We start from the raw sequence: 18,749 nt of genomic DNA on the forward strand, positions 1-18,749 counted from the left end.
TGTTGAATACACAATTAAAGTTTTTTCCACAAAGTGAACTGAGTCTGGAAAGTTTCACTGATGAATGCCTCCAAACACTGATGTACTCATAAAAATACACACACACGTGCATGGACACACCTACAGACATGTGAACATGCAAACACACATGTGGACACACAGGCACAAATACACACATATAAACACAAACACGTGAACACACATGCATGCACAGACACATGGACACACCTACATGCACGTGAACACACCCAAACATGTGAACGCACATGTGAACACAGGAACACACAAGCACACAGAGACACATGGACAGACCTACATACATGCGAACATGTGAACACACACTGAAGCACACACAGACACAGAAACACCTACACACATGAACACACACATACACACACAAGAACCTGTGAACACACGTATGCACACGTGGGCATATGGACACACCTACATCCACAAACACGTGAGCACACATGTGAACACACATGCACACATACGCATACCAAACTTACACAGGCTTCCCCAGAGAACAGAGAAGGAAGGAATGCTCCCCTGACACATTTTATCAGGCCAGAAAAACAAAAATTAACACGAAAATCTGGCAAGAAAACTACAAACTGGGAAAATCACGGTGAGCTCCGTCGCATGGACTCAGGTATAGGTCCCTAAACAAAATATCCAGAGACAAGGTTCAGCGATCTATAAAATAGGTTAACATGTCATGACAATGCAGGTATCTTTTTTTTTCAGGAATGCCTGGTGAGTTTCATATCCAAAATCAATACACTTCAAACATTAAAATAAGAAATAGTAAAGCAGGACAATAGCAACAGATGCAAAGCTTTTGATAAAACAGATCGCCAATTTATAAAAGGGATAATTTTTACAGGCAAAAGCTTGAAACCTTTGTGCTGTGAAGGAGACTCAGACAACCATGTTCGGTGCTGCCACTTGTATTCAAGAAGTAACCAGCCAATTAAATAAAGCAAAAAAAAAAAAAAAAAAAAAAGTGGTAAACACTAAATGGATAGAATAATGCTGTATTATTAATGGATCACAAAATTGTGTGCATGGACTATTCAAAATCATATAAAGATCCATGATTCTAATTTGAAAAGGATTTATGCAATGTCACTGGACACATCATCAATGTCCAAAAATCAACTGCATTTCTGGGGGGCCTCTGGGGGGCTCAGTTGATTAAACATCCGACTCTTTAGTTTCGGCTCAGGTCATGATCTCACGGTTCGCGGGTTCAAACTCCACATCAGAGTGCAGGGCCTGCTTGGGATTATCTCTCTCTCTCTCTCTCTCTCTCTCTGCCCTTTCCCCCACTCATGCTTGCTCTCTCACTAAATAAATAACCTTTTAAAAATAAAAATAAAAATAAAAATCAATTGCATTTCAGACGTCCACTTTGGGGGCCCAGAGAATGGGGAGAGCAGGTTAGGGGCACCAAGTACAAAGGCAGAGGGTCAAACTGCGGGGTCCTCTCCTTTCAGAGCGCTGGCCGCAGGCACATTATTTCAAACTCTGAGGCAGCGAAAGCAGATGACCACCATCTGCATGGGGATGTTTACTGGATGCATCATACAGTGATGTTCCTCTACTAAGATTGTAAGAAATGCAGATAAATGATGAGCACTGGGTGTTCTATGCAAGTGATGAATCACTAAATTCTACTCCTGAAACTGTTATTACACTATATGTTAACTAACTTGGATTTAGATAAAATTTAAAAATAAAATAAAGAAATATGGATAAGTTAAGGTGTTAGGTTAATTCCCAGAGTCCCAAAGAATTGGGAGAGGTTTGAATTACATGCGATAGAGGCACGATTCATCTTATGACATGTCGCTTCATGGCGCGTTTTTACACACTGAAAGTTTGGGCAACCCTGGGTTAAGATTTTATTTTTAGAAAGAGAGCGCGCGCAAGGGAGAAGGAGGAGACAGAGGCTGACTCTGTGCTCAGCGCGAGTCTGACGCGGGGCTCAATCCTGGGATCAGGACCTGACCCAGAAAGAGTGGCATGCTCAATCGACCTCAGCCACCCAGGAGCCCCAGTATTTTAAAATTAAGGTATGTACTTTTTTTTTTTTTTTTAAGACATAATGCTATTGCCCACGTAATAGACCACAGTATAGTATAAACAGGATTTTTATACCCACTAGAAAACCAAAAAATTCATTCCATTTGCTTTATTGCCATATTCCCTTATTGGTGGTCTGGAATTAATTCCCCAATATCCCCAGGTGTGCCTATAATCCTAGAGCGGGGGCGGCTGCAGCCCAGAGAAGGTGGACATCGCTACTCAGAGGCTCGCTAGCGGGTCCTGTGAGGTGACTGTCCAGGGGCGCAGGACGGTCCTCACTTCCCCGGGGGCGGATGCCGTGACTCCCGTCAAGGACAGACGCGGGCGGCACACTCAGCTCGCCGCTCCGGCCCTACCTGTTCTCTCCGAGTGCCTTTCCGCTGGGCACCACCTCTTCTGATTGGTGCAGGCTGGCGGCGTGCGCGCTGACGTCACCAGGCAGCGGCGTTGCTATAAAAGCGAGGCCGGGCCGCGGAAGTTTCTCTTTCTCAGCTCTCGGAGGCTACGGTGAGGGTGAGTGTGCTGCCCGGCTCTCTGGTCAGGGTGTGGGTTGCAGGGGCGTAAGGACCTTCCGACATGAAATGAGTATGTTAAGGCGGTCGGAGGTGGTTGGACGGGACTGCGGAGCGGTGGCGCTGGGCGAGCCGGCTTTGGCGGCGTCGCGGGCGTTCTCGCGAGCCTGCGGCGGCGTTGTGGGACTGCGCAGGCGCCGTGCGCGGCCCTCATAGGCTCGGGTTTCCGTCCCGCGCAGGCGCACGCGGACATTCGCGGCCAACATGCCGGTGGCCCGGAGCTGGGTTTGCCGCAAAACCTACGTGACCCCTCGGAGGCCCTTCGAGAAATCCCGCCTCGATCAAGAGTTGAAGCTGATCGGTGAGTAGTGTGACCCGGGTTTCTGTTTCCGGGCCAGGTGGGGCTTGGCCGGCGCTTGGGTGAGGCCGCACACGTGCTCATTGCCGCGGGCGTTCTCGCGTGAGCGTCCCGCCTCCCCCCCCCCGGAGGTGGGCATGGTTTGGGGCCTGGCGGGGTTGTCCAGCCTTGCGTTTGCACTTGGCCGGGGGGTCGAGCCCGCTCGCCCAGCAGCCAGACCCCTCTCTTCGCAGGCGAGTATGGGCTCCGCAACAAACGTGAGGTGTGGAGGGTCAAGTTCACCCTGGCCAAGATCCGCAAGGCTGCCCGGGAGCTGCTGACGCTGGACGAGAAGGACCCGCGGCGGCTGTTTGAAGGTGAGGGAGTGTGCGCGAGCCCACGGGAGGGACACTGGGTGCGGGGCGCCGCCGGCCTCCCTCCCGCCTCTGCTCGTCCGTTGGTCAAAGGTCTGGGCCGAGCGGGGGGAGCCCACCTCTGGCCCTGAGTGGAAGTCATCCGTGGGAAAAGTGGGTCTGGAGCCAAATCCCCCTTTTCTGTAAGCGTGTGACGCGGGGCTCCCCAAGCATTGCCTGCTTTTATATAAGGTGGTCAGCGGTGTTTTCCAACAGCCTGAATGGGAAGGCAGCCGGTAGGGTGATGATTTGGGAAGGGAATGCAGATCATTTGGGAACTTTACCACCTTTCCAGAGCAACAGCTGATTTCAATCACCTTATGATTTTCTTGTTTTTCAGGGTTGTAAGATGGCAATAAGGTTAAAGTAGCTGGAGTTTTATTTTTCTGAGTTTTTTTAGATTTGTTACTTAATCTGCAGGACAGCTTCCTAGGGGTAGCTTATGATACATTTTACAGGTGATCTGGGGTGGACTGAGAAGAGTTTCCAGGAAGCTTAGAGAACATGACCAACAGTTGAAACAGTGTCTGAATGTGAAAGAAGTCTATCCCACAATAGCTTGTGAAAGCTTCTGTCACAAGTGTACAGGTCACTTGTTCTGTGTTAACTCCTAAAGTTGGGCTGCCTGGAAGCTCTCCTCCTGATACTGCCTTTGGCCTGAGCTCGGGGACACTTGGTTTATAGGGGGGGCTGGGAATCATGTTTCGCTTGTTTCTAAATTTTTGATTTCTTTTCCAATCTATAGCTGAGAAGGAAACTGCTTTTACATTTGAGCCTTCACCGGTATGGTTGGGCGGTCAGTCATATTAGAGATTGAGAAAGCTCTGGAGCTTGTTTAACCATCACCGATAGATCACGTGATCATGAAAATTCAGGAATCCCCTCCCCTGTGGATGCCTGGGTGGGACTTGATCTAAAAGTCTTTGTGGAGCCAGCCAGTTAATTGAGGGCAGAGGGACTTTCTGAAGATCAAGCTACTCCAACCCATGGTCAGATACGCAGTCCTGTGGCTGACCGGGCAGGTGAACCCAGAGTATTTGTGGTTTCCCGTGGCAGAAGTGGACTTTACTGGGGAAGGCAGCCCATAGGTTTGTAGGCATTTAGTAAACGAAGGTGTTTAGCCCAACTGGACAGGAAGGAGCCTGCAGGCTCTCTGCCTATCCCTGGAGGTGTTTGTCACTGGTCCAGCCTGAGGTCTAGCCTTCCCCACTAAAGGCAAGTGACTGGGTGAGAAAGTGTTCTGATTTTTATTAAAAAGGCTTTGACTCTTAAACTAGTTGCAGCCAGCACTTGGCTCGGAGCGGTTTGTGGCTCCATCCCCAGGGCAGCTATAAAGAACAGGTATAACATCCATTTTTCAGATCAGAAACGAAGGCATTTTAATGCTTGCTTCGTGCCATTAGGACGAGGAAAGGCCTTTTAATGATAGTGGTTTTATTTTACATAGAAATTTCTAAAGAGATTCTAAAATTGATGTCAAGTTTCTGTTCTCTAGCATGAGGACAAAAAAGGCAAAAAGTATCCTAGCTGGTAGATAATCCCAAACTAGTTTTTGTGGGGGGGAATTTTTTGTATTAATATTTGAATAATGTCTTTTTTTAACCAAGGTATAATTCACAGACTATATGTGGTTTTTAGATGTGTGGCATGATTCGATATTTCTTTGTACCATGAAATGATCACAGTAAGTGATCTAGTTCATTTCTGTCACTATCTGTAGCTTAAAAAAAGTTTTTTTGTAATGAGATCTTTTAAGATGTACTCCATTGGTGCAGCAACTCTTGACTCAGGGTTGTGAATTCTAGCCTCACGTGAGGTGCAGATATTACTTTAGAAATAAAGTCTTAAAGATGTGCTCTCTTGACAACTTTCTCGTCTACAGTGAGTATTGTAACTGGAATGTGGTACTTTTTGACCACATTCACCCACTGCCCCTGTGACTCTGGCAACCACCATAATGTACTCTGAGTCTGCGAATTTGGGGTATTTCTGTTGGTGGTAGCTTTGTGTGGATTCCATGTATAAGTGAGATCATGGCCTTTGTCTCTGATTGACTCCACTTGGCATGGACCTCGGGGTCTGTCCGTGCTGTTGCAGGTGCTAAGATTTCATTCTTTTTTATGGCTGAGTAATCGCCCGCTTTGTGGGTGCCGCATCTTTTACCCGTTCAGCTGTCATTCGGTGAACACTTAAAGTTGTTTCCATGTCTTGGTCACTGCAAATAATGCTACAGAGAGCGTGGGGGGAGCTTCCTTTTTCCAGTTAGCGCGTTCGTTTTCTTTGGATAAATATCCAGAAGTGACATTGCTATGTCCTCATAGTTCTGGTTTTGACTTCTGAGGAAACTCCATCCTGTTTTCCAGACTGGCTGCACCAATCTCACATTCTCTTTAAAATTTAACGTTTGTTCATTTTTGAGAGACAGAGCATGAGCAGGGAAGGGGCAGAGAGAGGGAGACACAGGATCCAAAACAGGCTTCAGGCTCTGTCAGCACAGAGCCCAACGCAGGGCTCGAACTCACGAACTGCGAGATCCTGACCTGAGTCAAAGTCGGGTGCTCAACCAACTGAGTCACCCAGGCGCCCCTACACATTCTCACCAACAGTGCATGAGGGGACGGTTCCCTTTCTTTACATTTACACGGACTGTTTTTTTGTCTTTGATACTGTTTTTGGCAGGTGTGAGGTGACATCCCTGTCGTTTTGATTTGCATTTCCCTTTATCCTGAGAGAGCACAAGCCAGGGGAGGGGCAGAGAGGGAGAGAATCCCAAGCAGGTTCTGTTATCAGCACGCAGCTGGCTGCAGGGCTCAGTCCCACAAATCGTGAGATCATGACCTAAGCCAAAATCAAGAGTCAGAGGCTGAACCAATTGAGCCACCCAGGCACCCTGGTATCATGGATATTGTAACAATACTTCCAAACCATAGGCATGGAATACCTTTCTATTTTAATGTTTAGGGGTTTTTTTGTTTTTGTTTTTTTGTTTTTTTCAATGTTTTTTTTGTTGTTTTTTTTTTTTATTTATTTTGGGGACAGAGAGAGACAGAGCATGAACGGGGGAGGGGCAGAGAGAGAGGGAGACACAGAATCGGAAACAGGCTCCAGGCTCCGAGCCATCAGCCCAGAGCCTGACGCGGGGCTCGAACTCACGGACCGCGAGATCGTGACCTGGCTGAAGTCGGACGCTTAACCGACTGCGCCACCCAGGCGCCCCTGTTTTTGTTTTTTTGATGGTGGGGGGAGCACAGGATCTGAAGCTGACTCTGCCCTGACAGCAGAGACCAATGTGGGACTCAAATCCATGAGCCATGAGATTATGACCTGAGCCAAAGTCAGATGCTCAGCGAATTGAGCCACCCAGGCACCCTGTTGATGTTTTTGTAAATGGGAAAATATCATATCTTAGGTTGAGCATTCGTTGGAGTGAAGAACAAAGCCATGCTAGGACTTGGGATGTTGGGAAAGGTAGAGTGTGTTTCTCCATTTTGATCGTCTTTCTCCGTTAGCTGTGCTAGAAAGACTGCAGTTTTCCAGGGGCAAGGGGTCATGATGCCAAGAATCCGGGATAGTACAGAGAGCTTCCTTGAATTGTCTTGCTGTAATTAACGATAAGGTCACTTGACAAGAAGTGAAACTAATCCTTTTTAAGGAAAAGCAAAGTTGGGCTTTTACCCCAGTGTCACGGTGTTAGGCTATGCGCCTGTGTGAGTATGAACCCTGGGGACAGGGTTTGCCTCCGGGATCCCAAGTCCTGGTCGCTGTGGAGTGGTCAGGGGCTATGGGCAAATTGCAAGGCCTCCTGCACCTGGGGGTTACTGGCAGAAGGGCATGACTTCATGCCATTGTTGGCATGAACACACCATAATTTCTCAGCAGGAAACCACAGATAGACTGGTAGAGCATATGACATACTTCTTAAATGTGTGCCCAGTCTGAGGCTTCTAGGGCCTAGAGGCTGAGTGCTGACAACCCTATATTGTCAGGGAAGGCGGGTGAGCCTCAGATTTGACTGACGAGTTAGCGGTTTCTTGACTCCAGCAGGTTAGGTCTTGACCGCTGCGCTTCATTGTGAGAATAATGGGTCAGCAGCCGCAGCACCTAGTCTTTGGGGCGGTGGGGGGTGGTTAAGTCCTCTGGCAGGATTGTCTCATTACTCTCCTGACAGCTCACGGAAGGTTCTGTTCCTTGTTTCAGAGAACAAAGGTGGGTGTGGTCACCTGCCCTCCTTGGTAAGACAGGTAGGTGTTGCGCGGTTGTGAGGATTGTAGGAGCCACACTGTGGCCACTGTGTTGGATCTTACATCAGAGTCATGGGCCCCGCTTCCCACTCACATCCCACCTCCATGCTAGGGAGCTCCCAAGAAGTCTGAAGTGAGCCGGAAGCCTGAATGCGTGCTTCCTTCTTCCCCTCCTACCAGGTAACGCTCTGCTGCGGCGACTCGTGCGCATTGGGGTGCTGGACGAGGGCAAGATGAAGCTGGATTACATCCTGGGCCTCAAGATCGAGGATTTCTTGGAGAGGCGCCTGCAGACCCAGGTCTTCAAGCTGGGCTTGGCCAAATCCATCCACCATGCCCGCGTGCTGATCCGCCAGCGCCATATCAGGTACTGCCTCTGGGCTCCCGGAGTCTCTCTTCCACCCCGTCCTCTCCTCTGGTGGTTGCCCGCGCTGAGTTTGCTGTCCTTACCTCCTGTGCAGCCCTCGGAGGTGACGGGTGTGAACATACCTTGAGGGTACAGGTTGACCCAAGCAGAGAGCTCATGGGGTGCTGGGGACAGCCTCATCCTCCCCTAGCCCAGCGCAAGGGTCACTGCGGCCTGAGCCGTACACCTTGTGAAGGCTTCTGCGGGCGTGCAGGCAGCTGGACAGGTAACCGCTCTGGGTGTGCCCAGCTGGCTTGAGTGGGTTCGTGGGTTCGGCTGTCTGTTGGGCCCCCCACCTGGTGGCCGTCCCGTTCTTGCACGATGTGGACATTAATTTGGTAAGCTCGCCTCAGTCCGTGGTCTGATGCTCAAGCGCCAGGGACTGCGGGGGTCTGGCTGGCTCCAGGTGGCAGCTGTCAGGGCAGAAGCGTTCTGTATCTGGGTGCTCTGTTTGCCCTCTGTCGGGTTCCAGAGAACCTGGACAGGTGGCTGCTTCAAGGACTGTGATGCTGCATCTCAGGTACTACACCTGAAGCCCAGTTGAGTTTTAAAAATCAGATCCTGGAATTGCTGCCACGTTGCCTTCTTACTTAGTGGTCACATGTGGGGTTTACTTGTGAATGTTTCCACTTCTGTAAGATGCGAACAGGAAAAACTCTCTCCCGCAATGCTCTGACGCCCTCCTGATCGCACAGGTGCTGTGGGGTCAGTGTGGCTGCAGCACCCACTCTGCCGGCTGCGGAGTCGAAGCAGAGAGTAGGGTCTCATCCTGCTGGGATCCTTTCCCCCCTCCCCTCACCTGCCATCCCCCCTCCAGGGTCCGAAAGCAGGTGGTGAACATCCCGTCCTTCATTGTCCGCCTGGACTCCCAGAAGCACATCGACTTCTCCCTGCGCTCTCCATACGGGGGCGGCCGCCCTGGTCGCGTGAAGAGGAAGAATGCCAAGAAGGGCCAGGGTGGGGCCGGAGCCGGAGATGACGAGGAGGAGGATTGAGCCCACCCGCCCCACCGCTGGGCTATGGATTGCCTAGTTTTCTAGTCAGATAATAAAACAGAATCAACCCTTTGGAACTGGTGTTTATTGGTGGGTCTGTTCTCCTTCCTTCTCTGAACACACAGGCTTCTGTGGTGGGAAAAAGCTCAGGCTTCCTCATCCTAGCAAGTTCACACTTGGAGCATTGCCTCTTGCTTAGAGGGGCCTGGGGAGCCTCCCAGCCGGGGTTCCTTGTTGGGGTAGGGGAAGTACACCCCGCTCATGTCTGCTGCTGGGAGCCAGCTGTTTGCATTGGGGTGGGGTGGAGTCCTTTCCCGGCAGAGAAGTAGTGAGTGGGGGTCAGGGGTTAAATGTTGGGGGTGGGTGCAAAGAGCTGAACCTGGGGTCACAGGTGGAGACGAACTACTGTAGTTGGGTTTTGGTAGGAAGCCCTTGAGAAGGTGAACAGACTGACTTCAAAGCTCATTTTGGTGGGGTTGGGAAGTGGGTGAGTCCTAATTAGGGGCCTGTGGGAAAGGACATTTAAGACCCAGCTTCGCAGTGATGGTCCTGGGAGGCTGCCTGGCTGCCACGAAGCCTACAGAAGGTCCTGAGTAGTCCTATCCGAGTGCTGGTTGGTAGGCCCTGCCCTTCCCCCACCACCAGGGTTACCACTTGGTGGTCTTGGCATTTCCATGGGAATCCTTGGAGTCAGGGTCACTTTACAGGAACCCTAAGGTCAGCTGTATGGTGATGGGAATTCCTGGAAGCAGTTTCCACAAGGTCCCAGTAGTTGGGTCCTTGTCCTGCCTCCAGGCTGGGTGGGATCAGGTAGTACCCACTGTGGGCAGCTCCTTTGCCCTCCAGGCTCCCTGCAGGAGACCTCGCAGACCCCTGGAGTGTGGGTCCTGCTTGGGCTAGCGGATGGCCAGAGATGCGTACACACAGGGCTCTGCTGGAGGCTCTGCTTGGGAGGAAGCGGGTCCACTTGTCACCCGCCTGAGGGTCAGGCAGTTGAGCTGGGCATAGGTCACGTCCTGAGGGTCTTCAGAGACCAAGCTGTTGATCTGGGCATAAGTCCCATCTTGGGAGTTTTCAGAGACTACAGCCTGGAGCAGAAGGAGAGGAAGGGCATGTGGCTGGAGCAGAAGAAAGCCTGAGGCCTGGGGAGGAGAGGATGCACCCACGGGGGGTCTAAGGTCCTGTCAGACACCGTGAGGGATGGTCTTGAGTCCCCCTTGCCCTCCTTCAGTTTGTATCTGGGGGAGGAGGGCTGTTGGGGGTCCAAAGTGCCTGCTGCCTGGACACAGCTGGTACGTGGACGGTTGGCCCCTGGAATCTGGTGCTGGGGGAGGGCAAGGCTGGAGGTAGGAATTGAGTGTGGCCGTCAACGTGGATGGACAGGCCACCACGCCCCCACAGGGGGTTCAGCCCGTTGGCCAGGGTGAATCGCGTGAACAGCCGTGGCTGTGGGTGGGACAGATGGGGAAAGGCTGAACAGAAAGAGGACTGAGGTAAGCTACAGGACCACTTTGTGTAGATTTTAGGAGGTTCCGCCTCTGGGCCTCTACTGGCCCAGGGCCTGGATTTCAGCCCTTTGTGCAGGGCACAGGCAGCCCTAAACTCCAACCTGCCCCCTTGACCTGAGTGTCCCCAACAGTTCGACAGAAGAGACCAAGGACCCTGAGGTTGTAGCCGCCCAGAGAGTGGCGTGCTTCCAGAAGGGAGAGGCTGCGGGCTGTCGGGTGGAGTGTCTGCTAGATTTATCACATGAACAGAGAGGCAGGGGTGCCCTGGTCAGGACCACAGGGAGCCCACCTGGCTGGCCAGCTGTCTGTCCTCTTCAGCCTGTGTGTCTTTCATGACAGCATCTGGTAGGGACAGAAAAAGGCTGTCCCATCTCTTGCCAAGATCCCTTGAGATCTTGTATGGCAGGAGCCCAGAGAAGATCAGGGATGTTACCAGGCCACAAGGTGATCAGATGCTCTCTCACACCCGAGCCCGGGACCCTCTCCCAATCCACAGCCGCCACTACCCACCCACATTCTCTGGGCCCGCCTCCTCCCCAGGGTGGCCCCGCACTTCGCCTTACACAAGTTCTCATCCTGGGCGGCCGTGGCAGCGGGACCGGAGCTGGGGAGGAGACAGGGCTGTTAGGCGGCAGTAAGGGGGCCACCAGCTGGTGAGAGTGGGGTCTCGGAGAGGTCTTACCTCCCACGCAGGCCTTCATCCTCAGGCGCTGGGATTGTGGCTGCTGCTGCTGCGGGGGGTTGGAAATCAGCCTCTGGCACCCCACCGTAGAACCCTCCCCTGGGCCTGCCTTAAGCTGAGGATCTCAGAACTGGAAAGATTATAATCCCCTCCCATCACCGTATAGAATTCAAAACAAAGACGTTCCAAACAAAAAACAAAACTTGGATGTGTTTTCAAGCATTTCATAAATTTGAGAAGGCAAAAAATTAAAATATTTACACGTATGCTCACATGTACTCCTCTCTCCAGACTTTCTCACTGGGTGATGCTGGAGTTCTACACTGGCCTTTCCCGCGTCTGGTTTCCCTCTGGCTGGCGCCCTGAGCCACTCTCCATCCACCCACGGGAGAGCCACCACCCCCTGGGGCTGGTCACCCCCGTCCCTTCTCACCCGGCTTCCTGCCTTTGCCCTGACGCCGGCGACGGACGAGGAGGACGACGAGGAGGCAGAGCAGCAGGACGAAGGCCCCCGCGGCCCCGATGAGGACGTACAGGTACCGGTTGGGACCTTGGGCAGAGCCACACCGTGAAGGAGCCAGTGATGCCATTTAACTGGGCGCCTGCTGTGTGCCAGGCACGTGCTGGGCTCTGGGCATTCACCTCTGACCCTGTCAAGGGTCACGCAGCAGGGGACTGCCGCCCCGCCCCCGCCCCCCCCCCACTCCACAGACAGGAAAGTGAGGCACAGGGAGGCTGATCACGTGTCCCAGGTGGCCCAGCGTGGAGGCGGCAGGGCTGGGACTGGAACCCGGGCTGTGGGTTTCCTAATGGGATTTTGGGTTTTTTCCATGCTGTCCCCTTACCCCTCCCCCACTGGCAGAACACCAGAGTGGAGACCTGTTCACCAAACCCAATCTCCGCCCCGCCCAAGCCCAGATCTGTCTCCCACTGTGCACAGGCCCAACACCCCTTGGGGGCCTGTGTGGATGTGCCATGTGTGTGTGTGTGTGTGTGTGTGTGTGTGTGTGTGGACACGCATCCACAAGGGCAGGAGGGAGGGCTCTCCCCTTCCAGAGCTCTAAAAGGGGCCATGCTGAGGGCGTTCACCAGAATCTCTCAGTGGGCCTGAGGGAGGCGACAGGAGGCCTGTTGTGCTGACAGTTAGCCATGGGTCTCGGAGAGGGACGGACTTGTCCAGGATCCCACAGCGGGGGAGAAGCAGATCTGGGCCTGAACCTGATTTCCAACCCTTGCTCTCTCCCCGACTGCACAGCAACTCTCGGGCTGAGCGCCCATTGCCATCTGTGGGGGTGAACTCAGACACCTCCTGTGTGTGCCCACCCCCCCCCACCCTGCCGCGCCCCACACACAGTGCAGCCACCTTCTTGCCCTTTGCAATCAGAGGACTTGCCTCGGTGAGAAGGAGCTTCTCAGGCCATAATCTCAGGAAGAGACTGAGGCAAGCCTAGACTGAGCTCCTCCCACCCGCATCTCCCAACAGAGACTCCACTTACCCCTCCATGGGGTGACTGGTGCATCCTCAGAGCCTCCTGGGGACCAGGAAAGAGAGGTAAGGAGGGGTGCTCTATGCTCCCCACTTCAGGGTGCTGGTCCCTCAGGTGGGAGCCCACCTTTCCCTCCTCCATCTGGCTCAGACTCAGAGCCCCCCGGAGCCCCGTGGTCACCCCTGACACGAGCCATGCCAGAGATGGTGATCTTGGTCCCCCCAGGGATCCACGCCTCTGCTAGTCCCCCACTCTCGTGTTGGTGTCTCTGGGTGAGGAGCTCTTAGGACTGGAGACTGGAGGAGGATGGGGGTGGTCAGCCTCTGGCCTCACCTCCCTCCTTTCTGTCAGGACCTCAGCAGGCAGGGTAGGAGGCAGGGATGGGGGTTGCCCTGACCATCCCTCTGGGAGCTGAGGTTCCTGTCTGCTGCTCCCCTCCTTCTGTGACCCCCTCACTCCCGTCCCAGCCTAGCATTTCCCCGTTGACAGGTCCCTGACCACGACGACACACAGGGGACAGGACTGGGGCCCCTCACCTGAGACCAGCAGCTCCAGGGGGTCACTGGGGTGTGACAACAGGTAGGGAGAGGTGCTGGATGAGGCGTGGCACCGGTAGGTCCCCTCACGGTCTGAGGTCACAGGACTCATGTTGAAGTTGGCCTGATAAGGTGCAGTTGTGTCCTGCAGACGAATGTGCTGGGGAGGAGCAGGTGACCCCTCCTTGGACAGGTAGAAGGTGTCGAGCCAGATTTCCGAGCGACACTGCAGGGTCACATTCTCTCCCCAGGACACTGAGGGCCCCGGCTGGGCCGAGAGGGACGGTTTCCTGTACAGGCCTGCGGGAGGAAAATTCATGACCTGTATAGATCTGCTTCCCCCTTCACACACCCTTGACCCTGAGCTGGGTGATGACTGTCCTTTCTGCTGGGACTCTGTGTGCCCCGTCTCAGTTCCTCTTGTCTCTCTGATGGGTGTCCTTTGTTTCCTTGGCCTCCACTGTCCCTTTCTCTGTCCCTGTTCCTAGACTCCATCTCAGCCTCTGCTCCTTATCCTCTACCTGGACCCTATCACCCCTCGCGGTGACCATGGCCCCAACACCCTGAGCAGACAGAAATATGGGGAGTGGGTCTCTCACCTGTGATGAAGATGTCCAAGGGGACACTGGGGGCCGACCACGTGGAGGAGAGGTTGTGTCCACCATAGCATCTGTACCGGCCCCCGTGGGTGATGCTCACAAGGCTGAGGGGGAAGTTAGGGCTGGGCTGCCCATCTAAACGCACGGGAGGTGTGAGCCCCTCATCCTTCATCAGAGCGAATGTGTCAAATCCGGCTTCTGAATGACACTGGAGGGTCAGGTTGTCTCCAGCCTGCACCAGCGAGCCCGGCTGGGCTGAGAGGGTGGGCTCCCTGTAGGCGCCTAGACGGGAGGGGACAGAGGCACCAGGGGATGCACACCCCACGTTGGCCCCAGGGCCTGAGGCGAGGCTCTCATGAGCACCCCCCTCCACCATAGCTTCCATCTGTCGTCTGACTTCAGGAGGCCAGTGCCCCACCCACTTTCTATCACCCCCAGGGCTCCACTGGGCACGCGGCTTAGGTCAGTCGTTTGGGCCCAGGAAGTAGGTGGGGCAGGGCAGGGCAGGGGCCCCTCACCTGTGACCTGAAGGTGCAGAGGGTCACTGGGGAGTGACCACGCATACGGGTAGGAAGCTGGAGAAACGTAGCACCTGTAGGTCCCCCCATGGGAGATGCTCACGGGGCCCACAGGGAACAGTGCCTGCCTCTTCTCACGAGGGAACTTCAATTCCAGGGGTCGGGGCGCGTCGGCTCCCCCCTCCTTCAGCAGACGGAAGGTTTGCCATGGGTACTGTGAGCTACAGGAGAGGGACACGTTCCCTCCTGAGGCCACCACGGGGCCTGGGATGGCTGAGAGGGAGGGTGGGCTGTACACTCCTGCGGGAGAAGGAGGGGCAGTGTTAAAGGGGCCAGCGCCCCACGTACCCCGGCGTGGACAGTGAGCGAGAGTCCCCTGAGGCCACACTCTGTTCCCTTCCACCTGGAGGAGGGGCCCCAGGGGAGGGGCCAGCTTCTGCCTTACCTGTCACCACCAGGGGCAGGAGGTCACTCCGCTGTGACCAGCCGTTCCTGCTGTGATATTGACACTGGTATCGCCCTGCATTGTGCAGACTCATGAATCCAAGGGAGAAACTGGCCTTGTTGCTGGAATCCTGTGAGATCTCAATGGACGTGGGTTCAGAGACCCTCTCTTTATACAGATAGTAGACATCAGCCTGGAGAGATGCCTGACACCAGATGGTCACACGGGTCCCACTGGTGACATTGGGGCTGGGGTCAGCCCTGATGGAGGGTTTGGGAAGGTACCCTGGAAAGGAGTCAGATGGGGAATTGCAAGGGTGCCCTTCTCCCCTGTTTCCCACCTGTCACGCCAAGGCCCCTCCCGGACTGGTCACCATCAGCCCAGACCCTCTGTGCCCCCCAGCCGCCCAGCGGGTTGTTGGGTGGAAACAGGAGGTCTGGGGAGCACTCACCTGCCTGTACCTGGTCCCATGGACCCCGACACAGCCCTGGAAGAGAGTTCCCTGTGAGAGTGTCCCCCCACCCGCATGTAGCTGTTCCAGGCCCAGTCAGGTCCAATGACCACGGGGGTCACTCTCTTGCCCCCAGAAGTCCTGCCCCCAACATGCCTCCCAAGTCCTGAGGTCTCTCAGGGCCCAGGGCCTGGGGGCAGGGCGGGAGCCACCCATCCCTCCTCTTGTCCAGAGAGCTCACCGAGACACAGAAGGGCGGTGAGGGTCTGGGTCCTGACGCTGCCTCCCATGGTCCCAGCGGTGCAGACAGCTTAAAAGTCCTCAGACTCCACAGGACAGGCACATGCACAGGGTGTGACATGGCCCAGGCTCTGTGGTCCCCATCATGGGTTCCTCACGAGAGGCCTTACAGGAAGGGGAACACCCCCTCCGGGGCCTTGCTCTGCTCTCCCTGAAGGATGCCCGACAGCAGAGGCCCTGCGACCTTTCAGACCAGATGTGAGTCTCACCAGACCCCACGCGACCCTGCCGCTCTGCCTGTTCCCCGCCAAGCCCAAGTCCAGAGAGCGACTCTGGTCCCGGAAGCCAAGGTCGGGGAGGGTGGGCCGAACCTGGGAGCCGGCCCAATTTCAGTTCCAGTTGTGCCTGTGCCTCTTACAGAGAGAGGTTGTGTGATCTGGGTGAGACACTTCCCTTTCCTGAGTTCCGTAAATGCAAATTCTCTTCCTTCCTTCCACCACCCTGTCTGTGAATCATTCAGTGTTTACTGAGTAGTTACCATGTCCAGTCATGGCACCAGGCATTGGAGAATCATTGATGAGGCTGACAGAGTCCTTCCTTCCCTGGACTCATGGGGCTCTGATTAGTGACAACAGACAATACAAATATTTAGGTAGGAAAGAAACAATTCTGTTTTCGGTCTTACAGGACTGTTCCAGGTTGGAACTAAAAAGAAAACAGAGTGGAGGTGGGGGTGGGGCCGCTTGGGTGACTCAGTAGGTTGGGCGTCCAACTTCGGCTCAGGTCACTATCTCACAGTTCGTGAGTTTGAGCCCCTCGTTGGGCTCTGTGCTGACAGCTTGGAGCCTGGAACGTGCTTTGGATTTTGTGTCTCCCTCTCTCTCTGCCCCTCTCCCACTTGTGCTCTGTCTTTCTCTCTCCCTCAAAAATAAATAAACATTAAATAAAGAAAAAAGAAAAAACAGGGAACCATGAGATTCGATAACAGGTAGATGTCATACAACCTGTGGTCCCTCTGGGGTATGGAGGGACAGAAGGCAGGAACCAGGGGTAGCAGAAATGGGAGTGAAGGGCATCCTCGACTAGAAAGATCTTGAGCTGTTCTCAGAATTGAGAGCAATCAGGAGGAGGCCAGGGCCTTGTCACACAGGAGTCTGATAATCACGCCAGCCTTAGAGATTTCATCTTTAAAGCAGTGGGAAGATTTTAGCCAGCAGACAGTATGAACGGGTTTCTGTTTGGAAAAGACACTGTAGGAAATATAATGTGGGAGGGCTCTGTTGGTAATTAGTTGTATTGATAATCAGTAGTGAAACCCCAGCACTCATCTGGCTGTGAGATCCCGTATTGATCAGTATTTTAAGTTGTTGATGGGCTTTTTTCATTGAAGCCTTACAGGAACCTACGACACAAAACACATTTAGAGTTGAGTGAAACGAGCCAGGGTGGCCTCCCAGTCTGGCAGGTGGGAGAGGAGCTGGCCAGGTTCAGACTGGCTGATGGGACAGCCAGACAGAAGGCACAGAATCGTTAAGTAGCTCGGTTTGTGTGCACTCGGGGAGGTGTTCGGTTTGGAGGGTGGGTTTTCTTTGTGGGGCTGGTGGGTTTAGCTCCGGCCAGACGGTCACAGCCTTGCAGATGAGATGGTGCAACATAGAGCTTCGTAAAGGAGAGGGTGGGAGCGTTTGGAGCCTCACACGGGACCGGACCAGGCAAGGTGATTGGAAGGGTCCCTTGGAGATGGTGGGAGGGAGGAACAGGGGAAGGGGGGCCTGGTGGGAGGAGCAGGAGGGAGGCCGGCGTGGTGATGCACACACGCTTCTTGAGTCTTGCGATGGGTTGGCCGTTGTTAAGAGGGTCTCGAGCGGTGTGGTGGTGTGTATCCGGTGACTGGACGTGAGCGCAAGAGCACGGTGGCGAAGGCTCTTCGCCTTCTGTCTTGTGCCTGGAGGAGCCAGTGGGGCTGCCCCAGGAGGATGACTCAGGGAGAGGAGGGTGTCGGGAAGTCATCGAAGACAGATGGTCATTTCTCCCAGGGTAGCACAGCCCTTCCTCCTGCCCTGGTATTGTGGATTTTCTTTACCCCCAACACTTCCCTTCACTGACTTCCTTGTTCCTGTAAGTCATCACCATCTTCTTTTCATCACCTCCCTTCAGAACATCTGAGTCCTTTCTGCTGCCTCAGGGCCCCGTCCCCTCCATGGGATAGCCTCTCTGTCCCATACCGTGTGTCCCTCCTGCAGGCACTGGGTAAGAGCAGGCGCTGGAGGCAATTCAGAGATTTAATTGAAGCTGAAACACTGTCAGTCTTCAGCACATACTTCCCCTTCCTGAGTCTTCTGTTCCTCATGGTGATGAGATAGGGGCCTCTCCCCTCAGGAGTGCTGTGATGCCTGAGACACACAGGGGCGATTTCATGTGTGGCTTGTCGGCATTCAGGTGACTGCAGTGTCAGAGTTCATATCGTGGGGCCACTTGAAGGCCACACTCCAAACACACCGAAATGCTAGATAAAGGTTTGTAAGATGTGTAGCCACAGTGAAAACAAATCAGAGCCAGAAATGCAGCGTGAATCCCTAGACGTAAGCAGAGACCAGCGCTGAGTGGGCTTGGTGATGCATCTCAGGGACGGGCCCCAGGACCTGGTTTGCCGTGTCCACGTGGTGACAGGTGGCAAAGCCCCAAAGGAGATACGGGTTCCTGGTGTGAGGCCAGGAGCTCTGAGCCTGCTGCCTGTCTGAATGGGGGCTGCAGTACCCCCACTCACTGATCAGAGGTCATGCCCAGACACGACAGGACGGGCAGGTACCAATGTATACCCACATGTAGCACGAGCTCAGTTTTGAGTGATCCGCGCACCTGCTGGAACCCTAAGCAGAACACTGAGTTTGGAACACCTCCAGATCATAAGTCTGAAGCAGTTGCAGGCTGGTCGCTTGTTGAGGCCTTCACAATGCAGGAAAATGGGGGTGATAACTGCTATGAAGGGGTCAGCTCAGGGGCGAAATGACCGAGTGTACACAATCAACTGTGCCATGAAAAATAGAGCACAGACCCGGTCAGTGAGGGAATTCCCAACCAAGGCAAGGGAGAGAACTTGAAAACTGGAAGGAGACTTAAAACTAAGCATGCTTTAGGTCCTCAGAGGAAGATGAGACATGCGTGATATAAGAAGAGTTGTTCAGTGGAAACAAAGAGGTGCTCCCTAAGGAAATTTCATAGGTCAAAACTCATTAATTGAATGCAGGAACTCAAAAGATCTATTCTCTAACGGATAGAAGATAGCTG

The 18,749-nt window shown here is 53.9% G+C and overlaps 2 protein-coding genes across 4 annotated transcripts; one reads left to right on the forward strand and one right to left on the reverse strand.

Moving 5' to 3' along the window:
* Window positions 1-2,526: 2,526 nt before the first annotated feature.
* Window positions 2,527-9,072, forward strand: RPS9 (ribosomal protein S9). The gene is made up of 5 exons (XM_042918921.1): window positions 2,527-2,604; window positions 2,843-2,964; window positions 3,195-3,317; window positions 7,775-7,961; window positions 8,818-9,072. Exons 2-5 carry the CDS (start codon window positions 2,868-2,870, stop codon window positions 8,993-8,995), a joined length of 585 nt encoding a protein of 194 aa, XP_042774855.1. The 5' UTR covers window positions 2,527-2,604; window positions 2,843-2,867; the 3' UTR covers window positions 8,996-9,072.
* LOC122208140 (leukocyte immunoglobulin-like receptor subfamily B member 3) lies at window positions 9,061-15,871 on the reverse strand. 3 transcript variants are annotated; one of them, XM_042918875.1, is made up of 12 exons: window positions 15,463-15,871; window positions 15,222-15,257; window positions 14,771-15,055; window positions 14,326-14,625; window positions 13,808-14,089; window positions 13,209-13,508; window positions 12,682-12,717; window positions 11,619-11,735; window positions 11,186-11,231; window positions 11,067-11,107; window positions 10,793-10,845; window positions 9,061-10,083 (listed from the first exon to the last, which is right to left on the reverse strand). In XM_042918875.1, the coding sequence occupies exons 1-12, from the start codon at window positions 15,509-15,511 to the stop codon at window positions 9,892-9,894; spliced, it is 1,737 nt and encodes a 578-aa protein (XP_042774809.1). In that variant the 5' UTR covers window positions 15,512-15,871; the 3' UTR covers window positions 9,061-9,891. The 3 variants fall into 3 exon arrangements, with proteins under 3 accessions (XP_042774809.1, XP_042774808.1, XP_042774810.1); XM_042918874.1 differs by having other exon boundaries at window positions 11,186-11,234; XM_042918876.1 differs by lacking the exon at window positions 13,808-14,089 and having other exon boundaries at window positions 11,186-11,234.
* Window positions 15,872-18,749: the final 2,878 nt, after the last annotated feature.

Source organism: Panthera leo, chromosome E2 (genome assembly GCF_018350215.1).
Source record: "Panthera leo isolate Ple1 chromosome E2, P.leo_Ple1_pat1.1, whole genome shotgun sequence".
NCBI classification, from domain to species: Eukaryota; Metazoa; Chordata; class Mammalia; order Carnivora; family Felidae; genus Panthera; species Panthera leo.

Excerpts from the sequence above, each read along its gene's own strand:
- RPS9 (XM_042918921.1), top strand. The coding sequence starts at position 2,868 with ATGCCGGTGGCCCGGAGCTGGGTTTGCCGCAAAACCTACGTGACCCCT. Across the intron at positions 3,318-7,774 it reads CCCGCGGCGGCTGTTTGAAG|GTAACGCTCTGCTGCGGCGA; the intron begins GTGAGGGAGTGT and ends CCCTCCTACCAG. Across the intron at positions 7,962-8,817 it reads ATCCGCCAGCGCCATATCAG|GGTCCGAAAGCAGGTGGTGA; the intron begins GTACTGCCTCTG and ends TCCCCCCTCCAG.
- LOC122208140 (XM_042918874.1), bottom strand. The coding sequence starts at position 15,511 with ATGGGAGGCAGCGTCAGGACCCAGACCCTCACCGCCCTTCTGTGTCTC. Across the intron at positions 15,056-15,221 it reads ATGGGACCAGGTACAGGCAG|GGTACCTTCCCAAACCCTCC; the intron begins GTGAGTGCTCCC and ends ACTCCTTTCCAG. Across the intron at positions 14,090-14,325 it reads TCTGCACCTTCAGGTCACAG|GCGCCTACAGGGAGCCCACC; the intron begins GTGAGGGGCCCC and ends CCTCCCGTCTAG.